General features: G+C 47.7%; 3 protein-coding genes across 5 annotated transcripts in view; 1 reads left to right on the top strand and 2 right to left on the bottom strand.

The window, feature by feature from the left end:
• Mdc1 (mediator of DNA-damage checkpoint 1) overlaps positions 1–2,254 on the bottom strand; it is an 18,088-nt gene extending 15,834 nt beyond the window's left edge. For 2 of the 3 annotated variants that reach the window (XM_013031181.1, XM_013031183.1), the window contains exons 1-2: positions 2,158–2,254; positions 639–777 (exon numbers count right to left, since the gene is read on the bottom strand). In XM_013031181.1, coding sequence (XP_012886635.1) covers positions 639–774 — 136 coding nt within the window. In that variant the 5' untranslated portion in view covers positions 775–777; positions 2,158–2,254. Of the gene's footprint in view, positions 1–638; positions 778–1,880; positions 1,919–2,157 lie in introns of those variants that run through there. The other variant, XM_013031182.1, reaches the window with a different exon arrangement.
• Positions 2,255–4,625: 2,371 nt separating this feature from the next.
• Tubb (tubulin, beta class I) lies at positions 4,626–8,842 on the top strand. Its single transcript, XM_013031205.1, has 4 exons — positions 4,626–4,864; positions 6,235–6,343; positions 6,621–6,731; positions 6,965–8,842. Exons 1-4 carry the CDS (start codon positions 4,808–4,810, stop codon positions 8,020–8,022), a joined length of 1,335 nt encoding a protein of 444 aa, XP_012886659.1. The 5' UTR covers positions 4,626–4,807; the 3' UTR covers positions 8,023–8,842.
• An 880-nt stretch (positions 8,843–9,722) lies between these two features.
• Flot1 (flotillin 1) lies at positions 9,723–14,254 on the bottom strand. Its single transcript, XM_013031110.1, has 6 exons — positions 14,141–14,254; positions 12,607–12,788; positions 12,374–12,419; positions 11,665–11,802; positions 11,269–11,433; positions 9,723–10,014 (listed from the first exon to the last, which is right to left on the bottom strand). Exons 1-6 carry the CDS (start codon positions 14,252–14,254, stop codon positions 9,985–9,987), a joined length of 675 nt encoding a protein of 224 aa, XP_012886564.1. The 3' UTR covers positions 9,723–9,984.
• Between the last annotated feature and the right edge of the window lie 1,940 nt (positions 14,255–16,194).

Below are 16,194 nucleotides of genomic sequence, written 5' to 3'. Positions count from 1 at the left end.
TATCACCTAACATTTTGGATTTAGCATCCACTTATCAGGGAGACCATGTATACCGTTTGTCTCTTCGTTCTTGGCTTACCTCGCTCAACATGATTCCTTCTAGCTCCATCCATTCTTGGTATTTTTTAATAAGAAAAATAATAGAGAAAAAAAAGAAGCCAGGCTCTAGTGGCTCACATCTATAACCTTAACTACTCAGGAGGTTGAGATATGAGGATTACAGTTTAAAGCCAGCCCAGGCAGGAAATTCTGTGAGAATCTTATCTCCAATGAATCACCAGAAAACCAGAAGCGGCACTATGGCTCAAGTGGTAGAGTACCAGCTTTGTGTGAGACTCTCAGGGAAAGAGCCCAGGCCCTGAGTTCAAGCCCATGACCATGACCATCACCACCACCACCAAGCTATGCACTGATGGCTGTTGGTTCAAAGACAGTCTGGCAAAAAAAAAAAAAAAAAAAAAGTTTGCTAAACTCCAATCTCCAAAATAGTGAATTAAGTAGGATGTAGAGTGATTACTCAATTGATAAAAGAACCAACCTAGCAAGCACAGGCCCTGAATTTAATCCCCAGTTCCTCCAAAAGAAAAAAACAAAGAAAAAAGATCTATAACTATCCTTTAGCATGTAATAGCCCTGACCTTTTTCTGGTCCATGCGTGCCACTGAAAATTCTCAGTTGCCCCACAGGTTCCGAGCTATGCCCCAAGGATCCTCTGGATTGCTCTGTCTCCTCCTCTTCTTCAGCATCCCAGTTAATAGTCTGGGTGTCTTCCATGCTCTGTTAAGGAAAGACATTCTCATTATCCCATCACTGGTTTGCATATGCAGCATGTGGAGAATGATAACTGGAAGTAAACCTTGATAGTTGTGGATGCTTCCCTTCCTACCAATCATTTTGTCATCCTTCTGAAACATTTAAAGATACTTTTTGGAGCCAGGCACTGGTGGCTCAAGCCTGTAATCCTAGCTAGTAGGAAGGCTGAGATCTGAGGATCATAGTTCAAAGCCAGCCTGGACAGGAAAGTCTGCAATACTCATCTCAAATGAACCACCAAAAATCCAATAAAGGAGCTATAGCTCAAGTACTGAAGCTCAATTCTTTTTTTTGTCAGATTGGGGCTTGAATTCTGGGCCTGGGCGCTGTCCCTCAGCTCTTCAGCTCAAGGCGAGCGCTCTACCACTTGAGCTACAGCGCCACTTCCGGTTTTCTGGTGGTTTATTGGAGATAGGAGTCTCACGGTCTCTCCTGCCCGGGCTGGCTTTGAACCGTGATCCTCAGATCTCAGCCTCCTGAAGCTAGGATTACAGGTGTGAGCCACCAGCGTCCGGCAAAGCAGAGCTTTTTACTTCACTTACCACCTAAGCATGATCAGACTAAAGTGCAAAGAACCAGAACAGCTGACAGTGGCTTCTATGCAACAAATATTATTTTATACTAACCTAATGTACTCCTGAACCATGTAAAGTAGAAATTATTCTCCAATTTTCCAGATTCACAAACTGGAACACAGGTGAGCTGAGGAACTTGGCCAGTATCACCCAGATAATCTCTCTTCCTCCCAATATTCTCTTCTGCTTTCTATTGCCCACAGCATACAATCTAAACAATCTAAACTCTTTAGCTAGCTCTATGATCAGAACCTTATGTCTGTCCATACCTGCTTCCAGTCTGTAGTAATAGAAGTGTGTCGTTCCCATGCATTCTATGGTCTCCCCCTATGCATTCTATGGTGATTATACACACCTGGTACCATCGGACCTATTTCAGATACACCTTCAATTAAGTAGAAAAGAATCCTGCTCTCATGTTGGCTATGGCATTGAGGCTACTAATGAAAGAACAAACGACGGAAATTCAAAGTAGCATGGATGTAATTTTACCTCGAAAGATGCCAGCCACCCTGACGGGGAAACTGTTGACAAGGAAAGCAAGAACGCCCCCGCCCCCCGGGGGGTTATTTCTGTCCCTAAGCGCGCCAACCTCAACGGGCGCCCACGCCGATTGGCTCCAATTTGAAGGGCCACCATCTTTGATCTTCACACCCCTGTAAGTCCCCTCGAGGCCCAAAGTCTCCCTTGAGTCCTCATACCTAAGCTGGAGTCCGGGCGCCGGGCAAAGGGGTGAGTATTACAATGAGAAAACAAACTTTCAAATTACCTCGGCCAGGACGCACCAAAGGCACGCCCCTCCAGCCTTCCGGAAGGACCAAGATGGTACCTGATAGCTGTGGGCGAGGTCCCCAGAACTCACTTATTTTGAGTCGCTGCGCGCCCGCGCGCGCCACCAGTAACGGCCGCGGCGTGGGCGGAGCAAATGCGTATTCCGGAAGGAGATCAACTCGCTGATTGGCTCCCGTCTCCTATCTTTCAAAGTCCGCAGCAGGCCGAAGAAGCTTCGGGCACATTTGAAGCCCCACCCCCACCTCGCCGCTTAAAAGAGTCGGCTGGTGGCGGGAGACTGAGAGATCGGTAAATGATAAATTCGATGCAGCCGTCGGGAGGGAGAGAATAGCACACAGCCATTGGTCCGCGCCGAAGGCCAACCCCCGGCTGCCGAAAGCCACCCACTTCCCGCGCAGATTTCCAAGGCGCGACCAGCGAGTCTGGCGCCAGCTGCTGGCAGTGGATAGAAGGGCCGTACCATAGAGATTACCCAACGCGGCCGGTGCGTTACAGAGCGGCCTTCCGCGGTCCTCCCAGATATGGTGTAAGCTGACTCAGGAAAAATGAAAACTGGCTGCGGGTTGCAGTCGTGGCTGGAGGCTGCAGTTTGGATAGCAGCCCATAGGCGTGGCCCTGGGAAGACTCCTCATTGCGGTGGAATTTCATTTCCTTTTTGATTTGGTCTGCTTAGTAAAATGTCACGTCATTTCTTCTGGGGAATTTATCTCTGACGGACATTTTGAGGTCGTTTTCCTAAATGAAAAATCCAAAGGCAAAACTGGTTTGCTAACAAGTCTGTAATCACCGTTCAAGGGACGAGAAAAATATGCTAAAATAATGTATTGTCTACTAGTATGGCATAGAAAATAGGTAGACTTCGACGTGGAATTTTTTCTCCTTTGATCTTTGTTATGTCCATAGCCAATAGTCTGAAGTAGATTTTCTAAGTTAAAAGATTAGCCTAGGTTCCTACAGGTTATCTAACGTAGAAATTTTAGCTCTTTCTGCGAACAGCTCAATTACATTTCATGGTGAAGGTGTGGTTGGGTGTGGTTCATGTGATGGAGTACTCCTCTGATAAGCCGGAGGCACTGAGTTCAATACACTGAACCGCCAAAAAACAAAACAAAAAACCCACAACACCCTAAAACATTAAAACTTTTTTTTTTTTCTGGCAGCACTGGGGATTGAACCTTACGGGCCTCGTACTTCTTAAAACAGACGTTCTACACGTGGAGCCACAACTCCAGTCTGTTCTAGTTGATGTTAATTTAGAGGACTTAAAAAATGTGTGTTGATCTGTGTATTACTCAATGCGAATTAACAATGACCTTGATATCATGGCTTCATTATAGTGCTCACCTGATTCATATACGCTTAACAAACCAAGATTCTGGAGGCTAGGGGACTAATTTTTAATCATTTATTATGTATTCCTGGTTCTTGATTTGGTTACTTCTACCTGGGAGGAAACATGGATTTTAACTTGCGCCCATACAGTTCTCTTTTCTTTTGCAACCTTGGGACTCTGCAATGGCTATACCTGGTCAGTGACATCAGTAAGCTAAAAAAAAAATCACTAGTTTCATCGAAGTATGTAAAAAGGACAGGCCGGAAAGATATTTAAGTTCGATCATCTCACTCCATATTTGCCTTTTGACATACTTCCCTTTAGACAAGATGACCAAGATATCTTCAAATTCTGCCTTAAGGCCTAGATATCCTATGTACACAGCTATTTCCGACTTCCGAAATCCGGGATCTGTTCTCAGAACTATTCAACTTACTCTTCAAAGGATACGTACCACACAACCACTCTATTCTAAGAAGCCTTTCCTGCAGTTTTGTTTCTCTTTTAAAACATTATCATTCGAAGGAAATAGGGCAATCCCTTCCTTCTTCCTGAGGTATATTGGGGAGCAGAGGTTTCCTGAAGTTCAGGCCTCGGGTCAACAAAGGATCGGATGCAGAATGCCACACTTCTCCAGAGTTTTCGCTGAACTAAGCAGTCCTGCCCTCCCCAGAGCTACCGCAGTGGGGAGCTTTCAGGGCGTGCCGGTCCCACCTCTCAATTCACGGCACTTCAGACTCTTCAATTCCTGTGTCCCTGAAAACTGCTTAATTTCTGTGCAAAAGTAGTCTGGCACAAAGGGAAAAGAATCTTGTGCAAGGGCATTTTTTTTTTCATTCAAAAAGATAAAGGAAACTACAAAAGGCAAAAATCCAAGTACCCACCCATTTGTAAGTTCATTTTGCAGCGTGGACAATAGAGGACTTCAACTCCCAGAGAACACTGCGCTCGTCCGCTAGGCCAGGGACCAATGGGAGTCTTGGACGTGACCGGCCTCGTCTAATCAGGGCCAAGCTCCTGGAGGCTTTGTCTCCTGACCGCTGCGCGGGCGCCGTTCTCCCGCCTCCAGCCCTGCGCACGCGCGCCCCACCCAGCCCGCCTTCCCTCCTTCGCCGTCCGGTATCTTCTGCCTCTCAGAATCTTCCTGCCGTCGCGTGCGGATCTCGCTGCTCCGGCCTCCGGGGCACGTTCCATCCTTTCAGCCCACGACCTGCGCTGAGGAAAAAAAAAACATTTTCTTGCCCCGCACATAACTTGAGGCGAGCAAAAAGAAAATTAAAATTAATTTTTAACCATGAGGGAAATCGTGCACATCCAGGCCGGTCAGTGTGGCAACCAGATCGGTGCCAAGGTAAGAATTTTAAACCTTTCCTTTTAACTGTAATCTTTCTTAAAATGGAAGACCTGGGTCGGTTGTGAAGAATGGCTGGGCCCATTCGCGTTCTCCATCCTTCAGCTTTGTGCCTCCCCGAAGAAAGTTTTTCCACAGATAGGTGGGATGCACATTTGTAGGTAGCATTTGACTCTGGAAAACGGGTGTTTGAGGGAAAACTATTGAAAGGATCTTTCGGGCGTGGCACGCGGAAAGACTTAGGGTTCTAGAAGATCTTAAAAAGGATCTTCTAACGGTTCAGGAACTGGAGAGATGGGGAAATGGTCAGAAAGCGGTGCCAGACAAAGCCGGGCGAGGTTTTCCCAATGTAGATCCCGCCTCCCTCCCCCCCCCCTGCCAGGGGCTTCCTAGGGAAAAACTGAGGGGAAGGGGCGAGAGCGGGCGGGCAGCTGCGGGACCTCCCAGGCAAAACCTCACTTGCTAAGGTGGCGGACGCGAGTCGCGCGGTGGGCTGCACTGCGCTTGTGCATTCACAAAGGGATCGGGATCCCAGCACGCCCGAGGTCCCCGAGGGGTATTCCCATAGTCTTTCCGTGGGTGCAACGATCATTTACAATTTACCTCTTTTTCGTTGCCCCTAAAATCGCACGGATTGAGCCCAGTAGAAGGGAATTGAGGAAAAAATGAAAGGCGTGCTTTTCTGTAAAAAAAAAAGCCTTCGGGGCTGAAGTGGGGGCGAAAGTAGTAATAAAGCGAAGAGGAAGCTGGTAAAGGAATACATTTCCGAGGCTGGGGAGGTTTTTTTTTTTTTGCGCGCGGTTACAGTGTAGCGGGGGAGGGGCGGGAGGAAGTGCGGCTGCAACGTTGTAGCCCAAGGGCGCGGGCCTCCGGGGGCGGGGCCGCGGCGCCCCTGGCGCGCCGCGACAATGCGGCCCTGCCCGCCGGTGGGGGCGCGCGCAGCGGAAGCCCCGCCCCGCCCCTCGCCCGCCGAATTTGTGCCTCTGGCCCCGCCCACGCGCGGCGCCTCCCTTTGTCGGCTTTTGTGCGCGTGCGCCGCAGTCACGTGGCGCGCGTGGGGTGGTCTACTGCGGCAGCGTTTTTTTTCCCGACCCCCGCCTTTTGTGCACTGGGTGGAGAGGCGGTGGCTAAAGTCTTGCAGACCTTACGCGCCCACACACTGTTTGCGGGCTCCAATCCGATCCACAGCAAATCCTCACACCTCAAAGAGAGCAGATGAAGCTTTCCTTGTTGGGCTTGTGTCTTAGAGGAAAGGCGTGGCGGGTGGAAAACCGTCGCAGGCTCTGGAGGTGTTTTGGAATTGAAATGGAAGATGAGGGGGAGGCGGGGGGGACACCTTGAGATTGGAACTGTTTGCTCTTCCCTGGCAGTTCTGGGAAGTTATCAGCGATGAACACGGCATTGACCCTACCGGTACTTACCATGGAGACAGCGACCTGCAATTGGACCGCATCTCTGTGTACTACAATGAAGCCACAGGTGAGGGAGAGCAACAACAGGGGAGAGGGCCGAATATCATTTCCTTTCCTACTTGTGCCGTCAGTGCTGCTCTTAGGTACCCTTTGGTATAACCCACCATTTTACTTTGAGGTGGGCCTTAAAGGCTTAGGTCTGCTGCCACCTGGTGTCAAGACCCGGGATGACAGGTTTGGGTCTGCAGCAGTCTCAACCCGATTTAACCAACCAACACTCTAGGGGGCGCTTATTCATCTATTTGGTTCCTTTTTTCACTAATTTCTTATTTGGTTCCTTATAGGTGGCAAATATGTTCCTCGGGCTATCTTGGTGGATCTAGAACCTGGGACCATGGACTCTGTTCGCTCAGGTCCCTTTGGCCAGATCTTCAGACCAGACAACTTTGTTTTTGGTGAGTTACACAAATTGTATTACTAGATTCCATCATCTCAACTTAACTTGGGGTGCAAGGAGACAAAAGATACTACTGGGGAGTAGAGTCAGCATGTCTTTGTTTGGTAGATTATGGGGAGACTATCACAGATAGGAGACACATGGAAGAGAACAGTTGCAACACTGAGAGGTATAAACACCATTTGCATTTCACACCTTACCAATGAAGCTATTTTCTGGACTTCATTCTAGGTCAGTCTGGGGCAGGCAACAACTGGGCCAAGGGCCATTACACAGAGGGGGCTGAGCTGGTTGACTCAGTCCTCGATGTGGTGCGGAAGGAGGCCGAGAGCTGTGACTGCCTGCAAGGATTCCAGCTGACCCACTCCCTGGGTGGGGGCACAGGCTCCGGAATGGGCACCCTGCTCATCAGCAAGATCCGTGAAGAGTATCCTGACCGCATCATGAACACCTTCAGTGTAGTACCCTCACCCAAAGTGTCTGACACTGTGGTTGAGCCCTACAATGCCACCCTCTCTGTCCATCAGTTGGTAGAGAATACTGATGAGACCTACTGCATTGACAACGAGGCCCTTTATGACATCTGCTTCCGTACCCTTAAGCTGACCACACCAACCTACGGGGACCTTAACCACCTCGTCTCTGCCACCATGAGCGGTGTCACCACCTGCCTCCGCTTCCCTGGCCAGCTCAATGCTGATCTCCGCAAGCTGGCAGTTAACATGGTGCCCTTCCCACGTCTCCACTTCTTTATGCCTGGCTTTGCCCCTCTCACCAGCCGTGGAAGCCAGCAATATCGGGCCCTTACTGTGCCTGAACTCACCCAGCAAGTCTTTGATGCCAAGAACATGATGGCTGCCTGTGACCCCCGCCATGGCCGGTACCTCACTGTGGCTGCTGTGTTCCGTGGCCGCATGTCCATGAAGGAGGTAGATGAGCAGATGCTCAATGTGCAGAACAAGAATAGCAGCTACTTCGTGGAATGGATCCCCAACAATGTCAAGACGGCTGTCTGTGACATCCCACCTCGTGGCCTCAAGATGGCAGTCACCTTCATCGGCAACAGCACAGCCATCCAGGAGCTCTTCAAGCGCATCTCTGAGCAGTTTACTGCCATGTTCCGCAGGAAGGCTTTCCTCCACTGGTACACAGGTGAGGGCATGGACGAGATGGAGTTCACCGAGGCAGAGAGCAACATGAATGACCTCGTCTCTGAGTATCAGCAGTACCAGGATGCCACCGCAGAAGAGGAAGAGGATTTCGGTGAGGAGGCTGAAGAGGAGGCCTAAGGAAGAGAACCCCCTCCCCATTACCTCAGGCTTCTCAATTCCCTGAGCTGCCCCTTTTCTTCCTTTCAGAATTTGTTTCTGCTGCCTGTCTTTTTTTTTTTCTGGGGGTAGGGTGTAGAACAGTGCCTGGCACATAGTAGGCGCTCAATAAATATTTGTTTGTTGAATGTCTCCTCTCTATCCACTCTGGAAAACCTGAATTTCTGCCATTCTGGGTTACTTTTAAATTTCTTTCCAACACCCACTTGTCAACGTCTGTCCAATTATTTCTGTTTCTCAAAGTTTCAAGAAGCTTGTCTCATCCAGGTCTATTTAGTAGGGACCAGGGGCTGAAATCATGGGCCGTAGCCAACATCCTAACCCCAAGTAAGTAGAGGCGGAAGGGGTAGGTTACCTTCATTACAAGGAGGGTGGTGTAGGATTATCTATTCTAGGACAGTTTAAGAGGGAAATCAAGTCATTGAGGGGCATTGTCAGCTTTAGAATTGCCTATTTGCAGATGTGCCTACTCTGTTAAGAGTGGGATTCCCCTCCAACTTTGCCTTGTGGAATTGCATTCCTTCCCTCTGATCTAAGGGAGGAACCAGTCCTGATCTCTAGAAACTTCCCATCCCACTTACCTTTTTAAAAAGAAAATAATCCCTCACGGCCATCTTTGGTCACTGCACTGGAGGCAACCAGACACCATCTTTTTGTAACATCTCTTAATTGCTTTTTTTCCTCCTACCCTTGGTTTTGTCCTATCTTACACTTCAGTTTTCCATTTTGTGTTGAACTTGCTGCTTTTTTTCATATTGAAAAATGACATTGCCCCAAGAGCCAAAAAAAAAATAAATGGGAATTGAAAAAGTTGGTGAGATGTGTGCTCATTTAGAGAAGATTGCTGGTATAGGCATGGGGCCTGAGTTCCATCACACTCATTTCTACTTAACCTGATGCTTATTGATCCTCCTGTCATAAAATACTATCTGAAGCAAGGTGCTGGCTGGTGGCTTATGCCTGTAATCCTAGCCACTCAGGAGACTTAAGGGTAGAGGTTCTAAGCCTGTCCTAGGCAGTTCAGTAGTCAGCCTAAATCTCCAATAAACTCAGAAAAAGCTAGCACTGGCACTGTGACTCAAATGGTAGCTCTCTAGCATTAAGCACAAGGAGGCTCAAGGATCCCTCAGGTCCCCTTAAAGCCCCATTACTGATAAAAATTTAAGATTTCAGTATAGTAATTAGTTAAATTCTCAGCATTCTAACAGCACTCCTGGTTTTTGATTGATCGTGGGACTTGAGCTCTGGGCTCTGTTGAGCTCTGGGCTCTGTTGAGCTCTGGGCTCTGTTGCTCTAGGTTTAGATCATTACTACAGAGACTTATTTGTGGTTTTCTGATGGTTATTTGGAGATAGGAGTCAGCTATGATTCTCATTGGCTCCTGTGTTAGCTAGGATTACAAGTGTGAGCCACTAGTGCACAGCTTAGAATTATTAGAGCTTTAGAGAAATAAACGCAGTTCTCAAATAGATTCCCCGTTGTAGATATCCATGCCATACTGGGGCTTGAACTCAGGCTACCCTTTGAGCTCTGCCTCCAGCCCTAGCAAGTACTGAATGTAAGAGATGATCAAACTCAATTCCGTTCATTTTTGAATTGGTGCTGGTTGTCAGTGCTTATTCCCAATGTCCATGCCTTGGTCAAGAATTCTGGATACCAAGTTCAGAGCATCTAGTTTTTAATTAAATAAGTTGGGGTGGGATCTTCAAAGGCTGGCATGGGACCCCCTAGGGCACTGGCATCTTGGCAGTGTGGGACTAGGAAGGGGACAACCCCCTCCTCGGCAAGGCACAAGCTATTTGGCAAGGAGAGATGGGACCCCAGTGTCCAAGGACATGCTCATGGAGGCCAGTTGGGGTGCATGCAGCAGGAACCATTCAGGTAGCTTGGGCCACAAGACTGGATACTGGCAAGGCTGAGGACTCAGGCTGTTCGCAAAGGCTTGTGGTTCACCTGGCAAAAACAAGAGAAAATGGTGCTTGGGAACAGGTACTTCCTAGACCTGCATTCAAGTGAATAGGTTGTAGGAGGTCATGGGAATCTCAGTTGAAGTTGTTTTGGAGCCCTCCCTTACCCCCTTTCCCTTAAGAAGTCACTAGGATCCCTGCATTTAAAGAAACTGAAACAGAAAACTGAGCTGGGTGCTGGTGGTACTCATTTATAATCCTAGCTGCTCAGGAGGCTGAGATCTAAAGATCACTGTTCAAAGCCAGCCTGGGTAGGGAAGTCTTGAGAATACTAAGAAGTGGGGCTGTGGCTTGAGTGGACACTGCCAAGGCCTTGAGTTTTAAGCCCAGAACTTGCACCAAAAAATAAAAATAATCACTGAAGAGGGCAGAGGGATCAGAACTTTGCATTGATTTGGCTGAGAATCTTTGGCTGTGGGCTGCCTTTTAACATATACAGCTTACTCTGCACCAAGACAACGGACAACGTTTTATTGTATTATTTGGTGTGTGTGTGTGTGTGTGTGTGTGTTGTCTTGGGCTGGCACTGGGGCTTGAACTCAGGGCCTAAGCCCTGTCACTGAGCTTTTCTACTCAAGGCTAGTGCTCTACCTACCACTTGATCCCCAGCTTCACTTACAGCTTTTTAGTGTATTTTAATTAAAAAGTGTCTCTGACTTTGCTGCCCAGGCTGGCTTTAAATGAACCATAATCCTCAGATCTTAGCCTCCTGAATATAGGATTACAGGTATGAACCATGGCTTCATTAACTTTCAAGGTGAAGCAATAGGTAGAGATTGACAACCTGGTGATACCAAGCCCAAGATTCACACCACGTTAGCAGAGCTCACACTGACCTTTACCATAATTTACAGGTGAATAATCGGAGGTAGAGGGAAGTGGTGATTTGCTTTGGAATTATCAATAGGTGCAACTAGTTTCCTGTCCTGGGGGTATGACTACAAGCACCAACTCCAGACAGCTGGCTTGGGATAAAGCCCAGTATGGCCAGCTGTATAGTAGGCTGTTACTTTTTGTTACTTAACATGTTGATAATAATGTCTTTCCTTTGTAAAATACTACACAGACTAAACTAAAACAAACACCACATCTATGAAGAAAGCTCAGCATTGTATCTGGCACACAGAAGGCAATCTGAGTGATTTCCAGGTCCCTTGGGTGCTAGTCAAGTGATAGGTTTACTGAGTCATATGACACAGGAAAAAAAAATCTTCATTCCCTTACCACCAGAGACTCTCACCTGGGAGATGCTGACACCCGTGAGTCTCTCCACACTCTCTGGCAGGCGGCTTAGGATGTCCAGGACTTCCCCAGTCACTTTGGATGCTCCCATGGTTCCATTTCCACTGGACACCAATGTGATCTTGTTGGCTGAGGTTAAGGGACCACTGATCTCTTCTGCCACCTAGTGGGTGAAAATTGCCTGCTGAGTGCCCAGTTCTGACCACACCCTTACACAATTCACCCTGCATTTTAAGCCCCGGCCTTCCTCACTCTGGTTGATCACTGGTTTATAATTGCCATCCCTAATTTATAGTCCCCCTAGGTTAGTTCTCTCCACAATACTTAATTTCATCCCACCCTTTAGGCCCTACTCTTGATCCTTCTTTCCTGATGAATATTGTCATCCTCAGACCTGGGGCAATTTCTCCAGCAGCATGTCCAGCTGTGCAGCTTCTTGATACATCTGAAATGCTTCTGCCTTCTTGGCCATCTGCTCAGCCTCTGCGCGGGCTCGGGCCCCTATGGCAAAGGCTTCGGCTTCCCCCCGCATCTGAGGAGAGGGTAGGAGACTTCTGAAATACATAGGAATCATTAACTAGAAGAAACACCAACCCAAACCCAGTACTGGTAGCTCACACATGGAATGCTAGCTACTCAGGAGGCTGAGATTTGAGTATCTCAGCTAGAAGCCAGCTTGAGTTATCTCCAATTAACCAGCAAAAAGCTGGAAAAGGAGCTATGGCTCAAATGCTAGAGTGTTAGCCTAGAGCAAAAAAGCCAAGGGAGCTGGGTGACTATGGCTCACTCCTGTAATCCTAGCTACCCTGAGGATTGCAGTTCAAAGACAGCTCGAGACTCTTATCTCCAGTTGACTACCAGAAAACTGGAAGTGGCTGTGGCTTGAGTGGTAGAGTGATCACCTTGAGCTGAAGAGCTGAAGGATAGCACCCAGGCCCAGAGTTCAAGCCCCACCCATGACTGCCCCCCCCCCAAGCCAAGGGATGTTAAAAACCAGTCCCTAAGTTCAAATCCCAACACAGGCACGAAAACAAAACACTCAACCCAAAAAGCAAACTGGAAGCCATTTTCCACAAGCCAGCAAGGTGCCACCCCACACTCACCCGCACAGACTCAGCTTCTGCCTCGGCCTGCATAATCAACTGGGACCTGGGGACAGAGAGCAAGTAGAAGGAGCTGAAGAATGGGTGGGGTCTCTGCTCCCAGGAAAGAGGCTGGAGACAGAGGCTCCTGCACCCTGAGTTTCATAGGAATCTAAATGGAAAGGAAATCCTTAGTTCCCCATTTGGGGGTTCCCAGGTGGCAAAAGAGCCAGGAGAGGCCCAGGGGCATTTACTTCTCAGCTTCTGCTAGGCGCTCCAGCTTGTAGCGCTCAGCCTCGGCCGGCTTGCGCACACGGGCCTCCAGCTCCTTCTCTCGGCGAGCAATCTCTTGCTCCTGTACCGCCACCTGCTGGGCTCGCTCCACCACCTGCACCTGCACCCGCTGCTCCTCGATCTGCTGCTTTGTCTTGGCAACCTGGAGAGCAAGGGGTGCTCAGAATCAGAATGGATGTGCAAGTGCCCAGTAGCACAGAGATGCCAAAAGGGGATACAAACATCTGTGAAGTCTGATCCTGGTCAGCTCAACGTGCACATGAATCCATTTCAGGAACAGAGCCATGGCTGAGCCTTGAGTGGCCTCAGAACCATTATCAAGGTCTAGGCATCTCCTAAAGGCAGAGTTCGAGTGGTGTGGCTGGACCCTGGTCCTGGTGTGCAATAAACTTCCCTACACTACTGTGTGTGTGTGTGTGTGTCTTCTAGTCCTGAGGCTTGAACTAGGGCCTGGGTGCTGCCCCTGTGCTTTTTTGCTCAAAGCTAGTGCTCTACCACTAGAGCTTTTGGTGCTCCACTTCCAGCTTTTTGCTGGTTAATTGGAGTTAAGATTTCTGGGCTCGGTTCTAGCTGTGATTCTCAGATCTCAGCCTCCTGAGTAGGTAGTATTACAGGCATGAGCCACCAGCACCAGGTGTGTTTCAATGTAGGTATTTTATTCTGTGTTGGGCAACTAGTAAATTGCCTCTCATCAAATGTGTTTAAATAAGGAAAATTCTATATATAAAAATCCTCTTCATTACAGATAAACAAGACTGAAGCTCCTGGACTGGCCTCTAATATTATCTTTACAAAGTTTTCAATTCCACCCCCACCCCCCACCCCGCCAAAGTAAGTTTAGAATTTCTCTTCCAATCTGATTTTTAAATGTTTACTTCTGCCATTTGGATAGTAACTAAGTGTTTGTTTGTTGTCTTTTTCCCTATGTCCCCATTTCCTGAATATGAATGTGTCTTTTTTTTTTTTTTTTTTTGAGTCCTGGGGCTTGAACTCAGGGCCTGAACACCATCCCTGAGCTTCTTTTGCTCAAGGCTAGCTCTCTAACACTTGAGCCACAGTGCCACTTCCAGCTTTTTCTGTGTATGTGGTGCTGAGGATTTGAACCCAGGGCTTCATGCATGCTAGGCAAGAATTCTACCACTGAGCCACCTTCTTGGCCCTTCTTTTCTTTTCCAGTACCAGGGCTTGAGCTCAGGGCCTGGAGCTCACTATGCTTGCTCATGGGCTGTTGCTCTATTATTTGAGACTAGTTTTTTCTTGGTTCTTTTTAGACAGTCTCGCAGACTTTTTTTGCCTGGGTAGCTTTGCACACTGGTCCTCTGGATCTCAGCTTCCTGAGTAACTAGGATGATAGGCGTGAGCCACCAGCACCCAGCTCTTTAGTGAGATTTTTAAAAGTAAATTAGGCGGCTAATTCAATGCATTATCATTCAAAAGATTCCAATTCTCCTGTCCCCATCATGGTCACCCAAACCTTTTGTGATCTGGTCCTACTTGCTCTTCCTTCTTACTTTCAGCATACAGCCACTTGACACTAGAAACCTTTCTGTCTCTGGAATATGCCAAGTTCAACCGCAGGACCCACTTGGTGTTCCCCTGCTTAATCATTAGCCACATCTGACTTTTTTTTTTTGTACCAAGAATGGATGCTCTACCAATTGAGCCACACCTCCACTCCCCACATATGACTATTTAAATAGCACTAGCCTAGAATGCTCGTGGCCCACAATTCTTCTGGTTGCCAGCTCTTCAAGTTCTATCTCAAATATCACTTCTTCACAGCTTTCTTTGACCACCCCAACCTATACAGCTCCCCTACACAGTTTTACACACTACTCTGATGACTTTCTCCCTAGCACTTAAATAATTACAGCTCAAGAAGACCACTTGGTTTGCTATTTATGACATTACAATGGAAGCTCCATGTCTCATTCATACTTACATCCTCACACCCAAAACAATCTCTGGAACATTGTGGTCCCTAAACAGAAATCTGCTAAACAAATCTCTATTTCAGAGGAGTACCTAGCACAGCACCCAGCACATTAATGAGAAGCCCACTCAGTAGTTGTTTGATTTGCAGTCAAGGAAAGCAATGTCAAAGTTAGGATCTACAATGGATTGGATACGTGTCCCCCAAAGACCCACATGTTAAAGGCTTGATCTCCATGGTGGTGCTATCAGGAGGTGGTTGAACCTTCAAAAGGTGGGGCCTGTGGGAAGTCTTTAGATCATATGTTATTCTTACTGTTCCTTGCTTTTGACCAGAAGGTAAGCAGTTTTATTCTACCATGTGCTGTGACTAGTATGTGCTAGTTTGTTACAAGCCCAATTAAGGATGGAGACCTCTAAAACTGAGCCAAAATAACCTCTCTAGCTGGGCCAGGGCCTGTGCACACGCACGCACGTGTGCGCACGCACACAAACACACACTATAATCTCTCTCCTTTTTCTCCCCATCTCTCTCTCACCCACTATGTTGTTGCAACTTGAATCCATGACCTCACACGTGCTAGGCAAGTGCTCTACCAATGAAGTACATTCCCAACCCCAAAACCTTTCTCTTTTGTTATAGTGCTGGGAAAATGACTAACAAAAGAACTTTAACCACAGTCTTACTGCATTATGCTTTTCATTATGGTAGTGATTTTCAAATCCAACATAAATAGAAACCACCTTGGAACCAGGTGCAACCAGCCCGGGCAGGAAAGTCTGCGAGATTCTTAGTTCCAATTAACCACAGAAAACCACAAGTAGCCCTGTGGCTCAAGTGGTAGAGCACTTGCCTTGAGCTGAAGAGCTCAGGGATAGCACCCAGGCCCAGAGTTCAAGCCCCATAGGGGGAAAAAAAAACCCAAAACTTGGAATTTTGTTCAAATATAGGTTCTAGAAATAAGGTCTGGACTGGAGTTGGGAGATTGTGTGTGTGTGTGTGTGTGTATGCTGGAACTGGAGCATGGACTCAGGGCATCAAACTTCCTTTAGTTTTTCATTCAAGGCTGGCATTCTACACCTTGAGCCACAGCTTCACTTCCCACTTCTTATTTTTTTATCTGGTTAATCTGGTCTCTAAGACTTGTGTGTCTGGGCTGGTTTCAAACTCATTCCTCAGATCTCAGCCTCCTCAGTAGCTAAAATAGTAAGTGTGAAAGCTGGGTGCCGGTGGCTCATGCCTGTAATCCTACCTACTCAGGAGGCTGAGATCTGAGAATCATGGTTCAAAGCCAGCCTGAGCAAGAAAGTCTGTGAGCCTCTTGTCTCCAATAAACCAACAGAAAACCGGAAGTGGCGCTGTGGCTCAAATAGTAGAGTGCTAGCCTTGAGCTGAAGAGCTGAGGGACAGAGCCCAGGCCCAGAGTTCAAGCCCCCAACCGACTAAAAATAAAAAAATTGTAGGTGTGAATCACCAGTGTTCAGCTTCATACTTTTGTGTGTAAGTATATGCCAGTACTAAGACTTGAACTTAAGGCTGGGAAGGTGGCTCAGTGGTAGAGCACTTGCCTTGCATTCCTGAGGCCTTGGGTTCGATTCCTCAACACCACATAAGC

Source organism: Dipodomys ordii, unplaced genomic scaffold (assembly GCF_000151885.1).
Source record: "Dipodomys ordii isolate 6190 unplaced genomic scaffold, Dord_2.0 Scaffold138, whole genome shotgun sequence".
NCBI classification, from domain to species: Eukaryota; Metazoa; Chordata; class Mammalia; order Rodentia; family Heteromyidae; genus Dipodomys; species Dipodomys ordii.
Note: the sequence above shows the minus strand (reverse complement) of the source record. Positions and strands in the feature narration are given on the sequence as shown.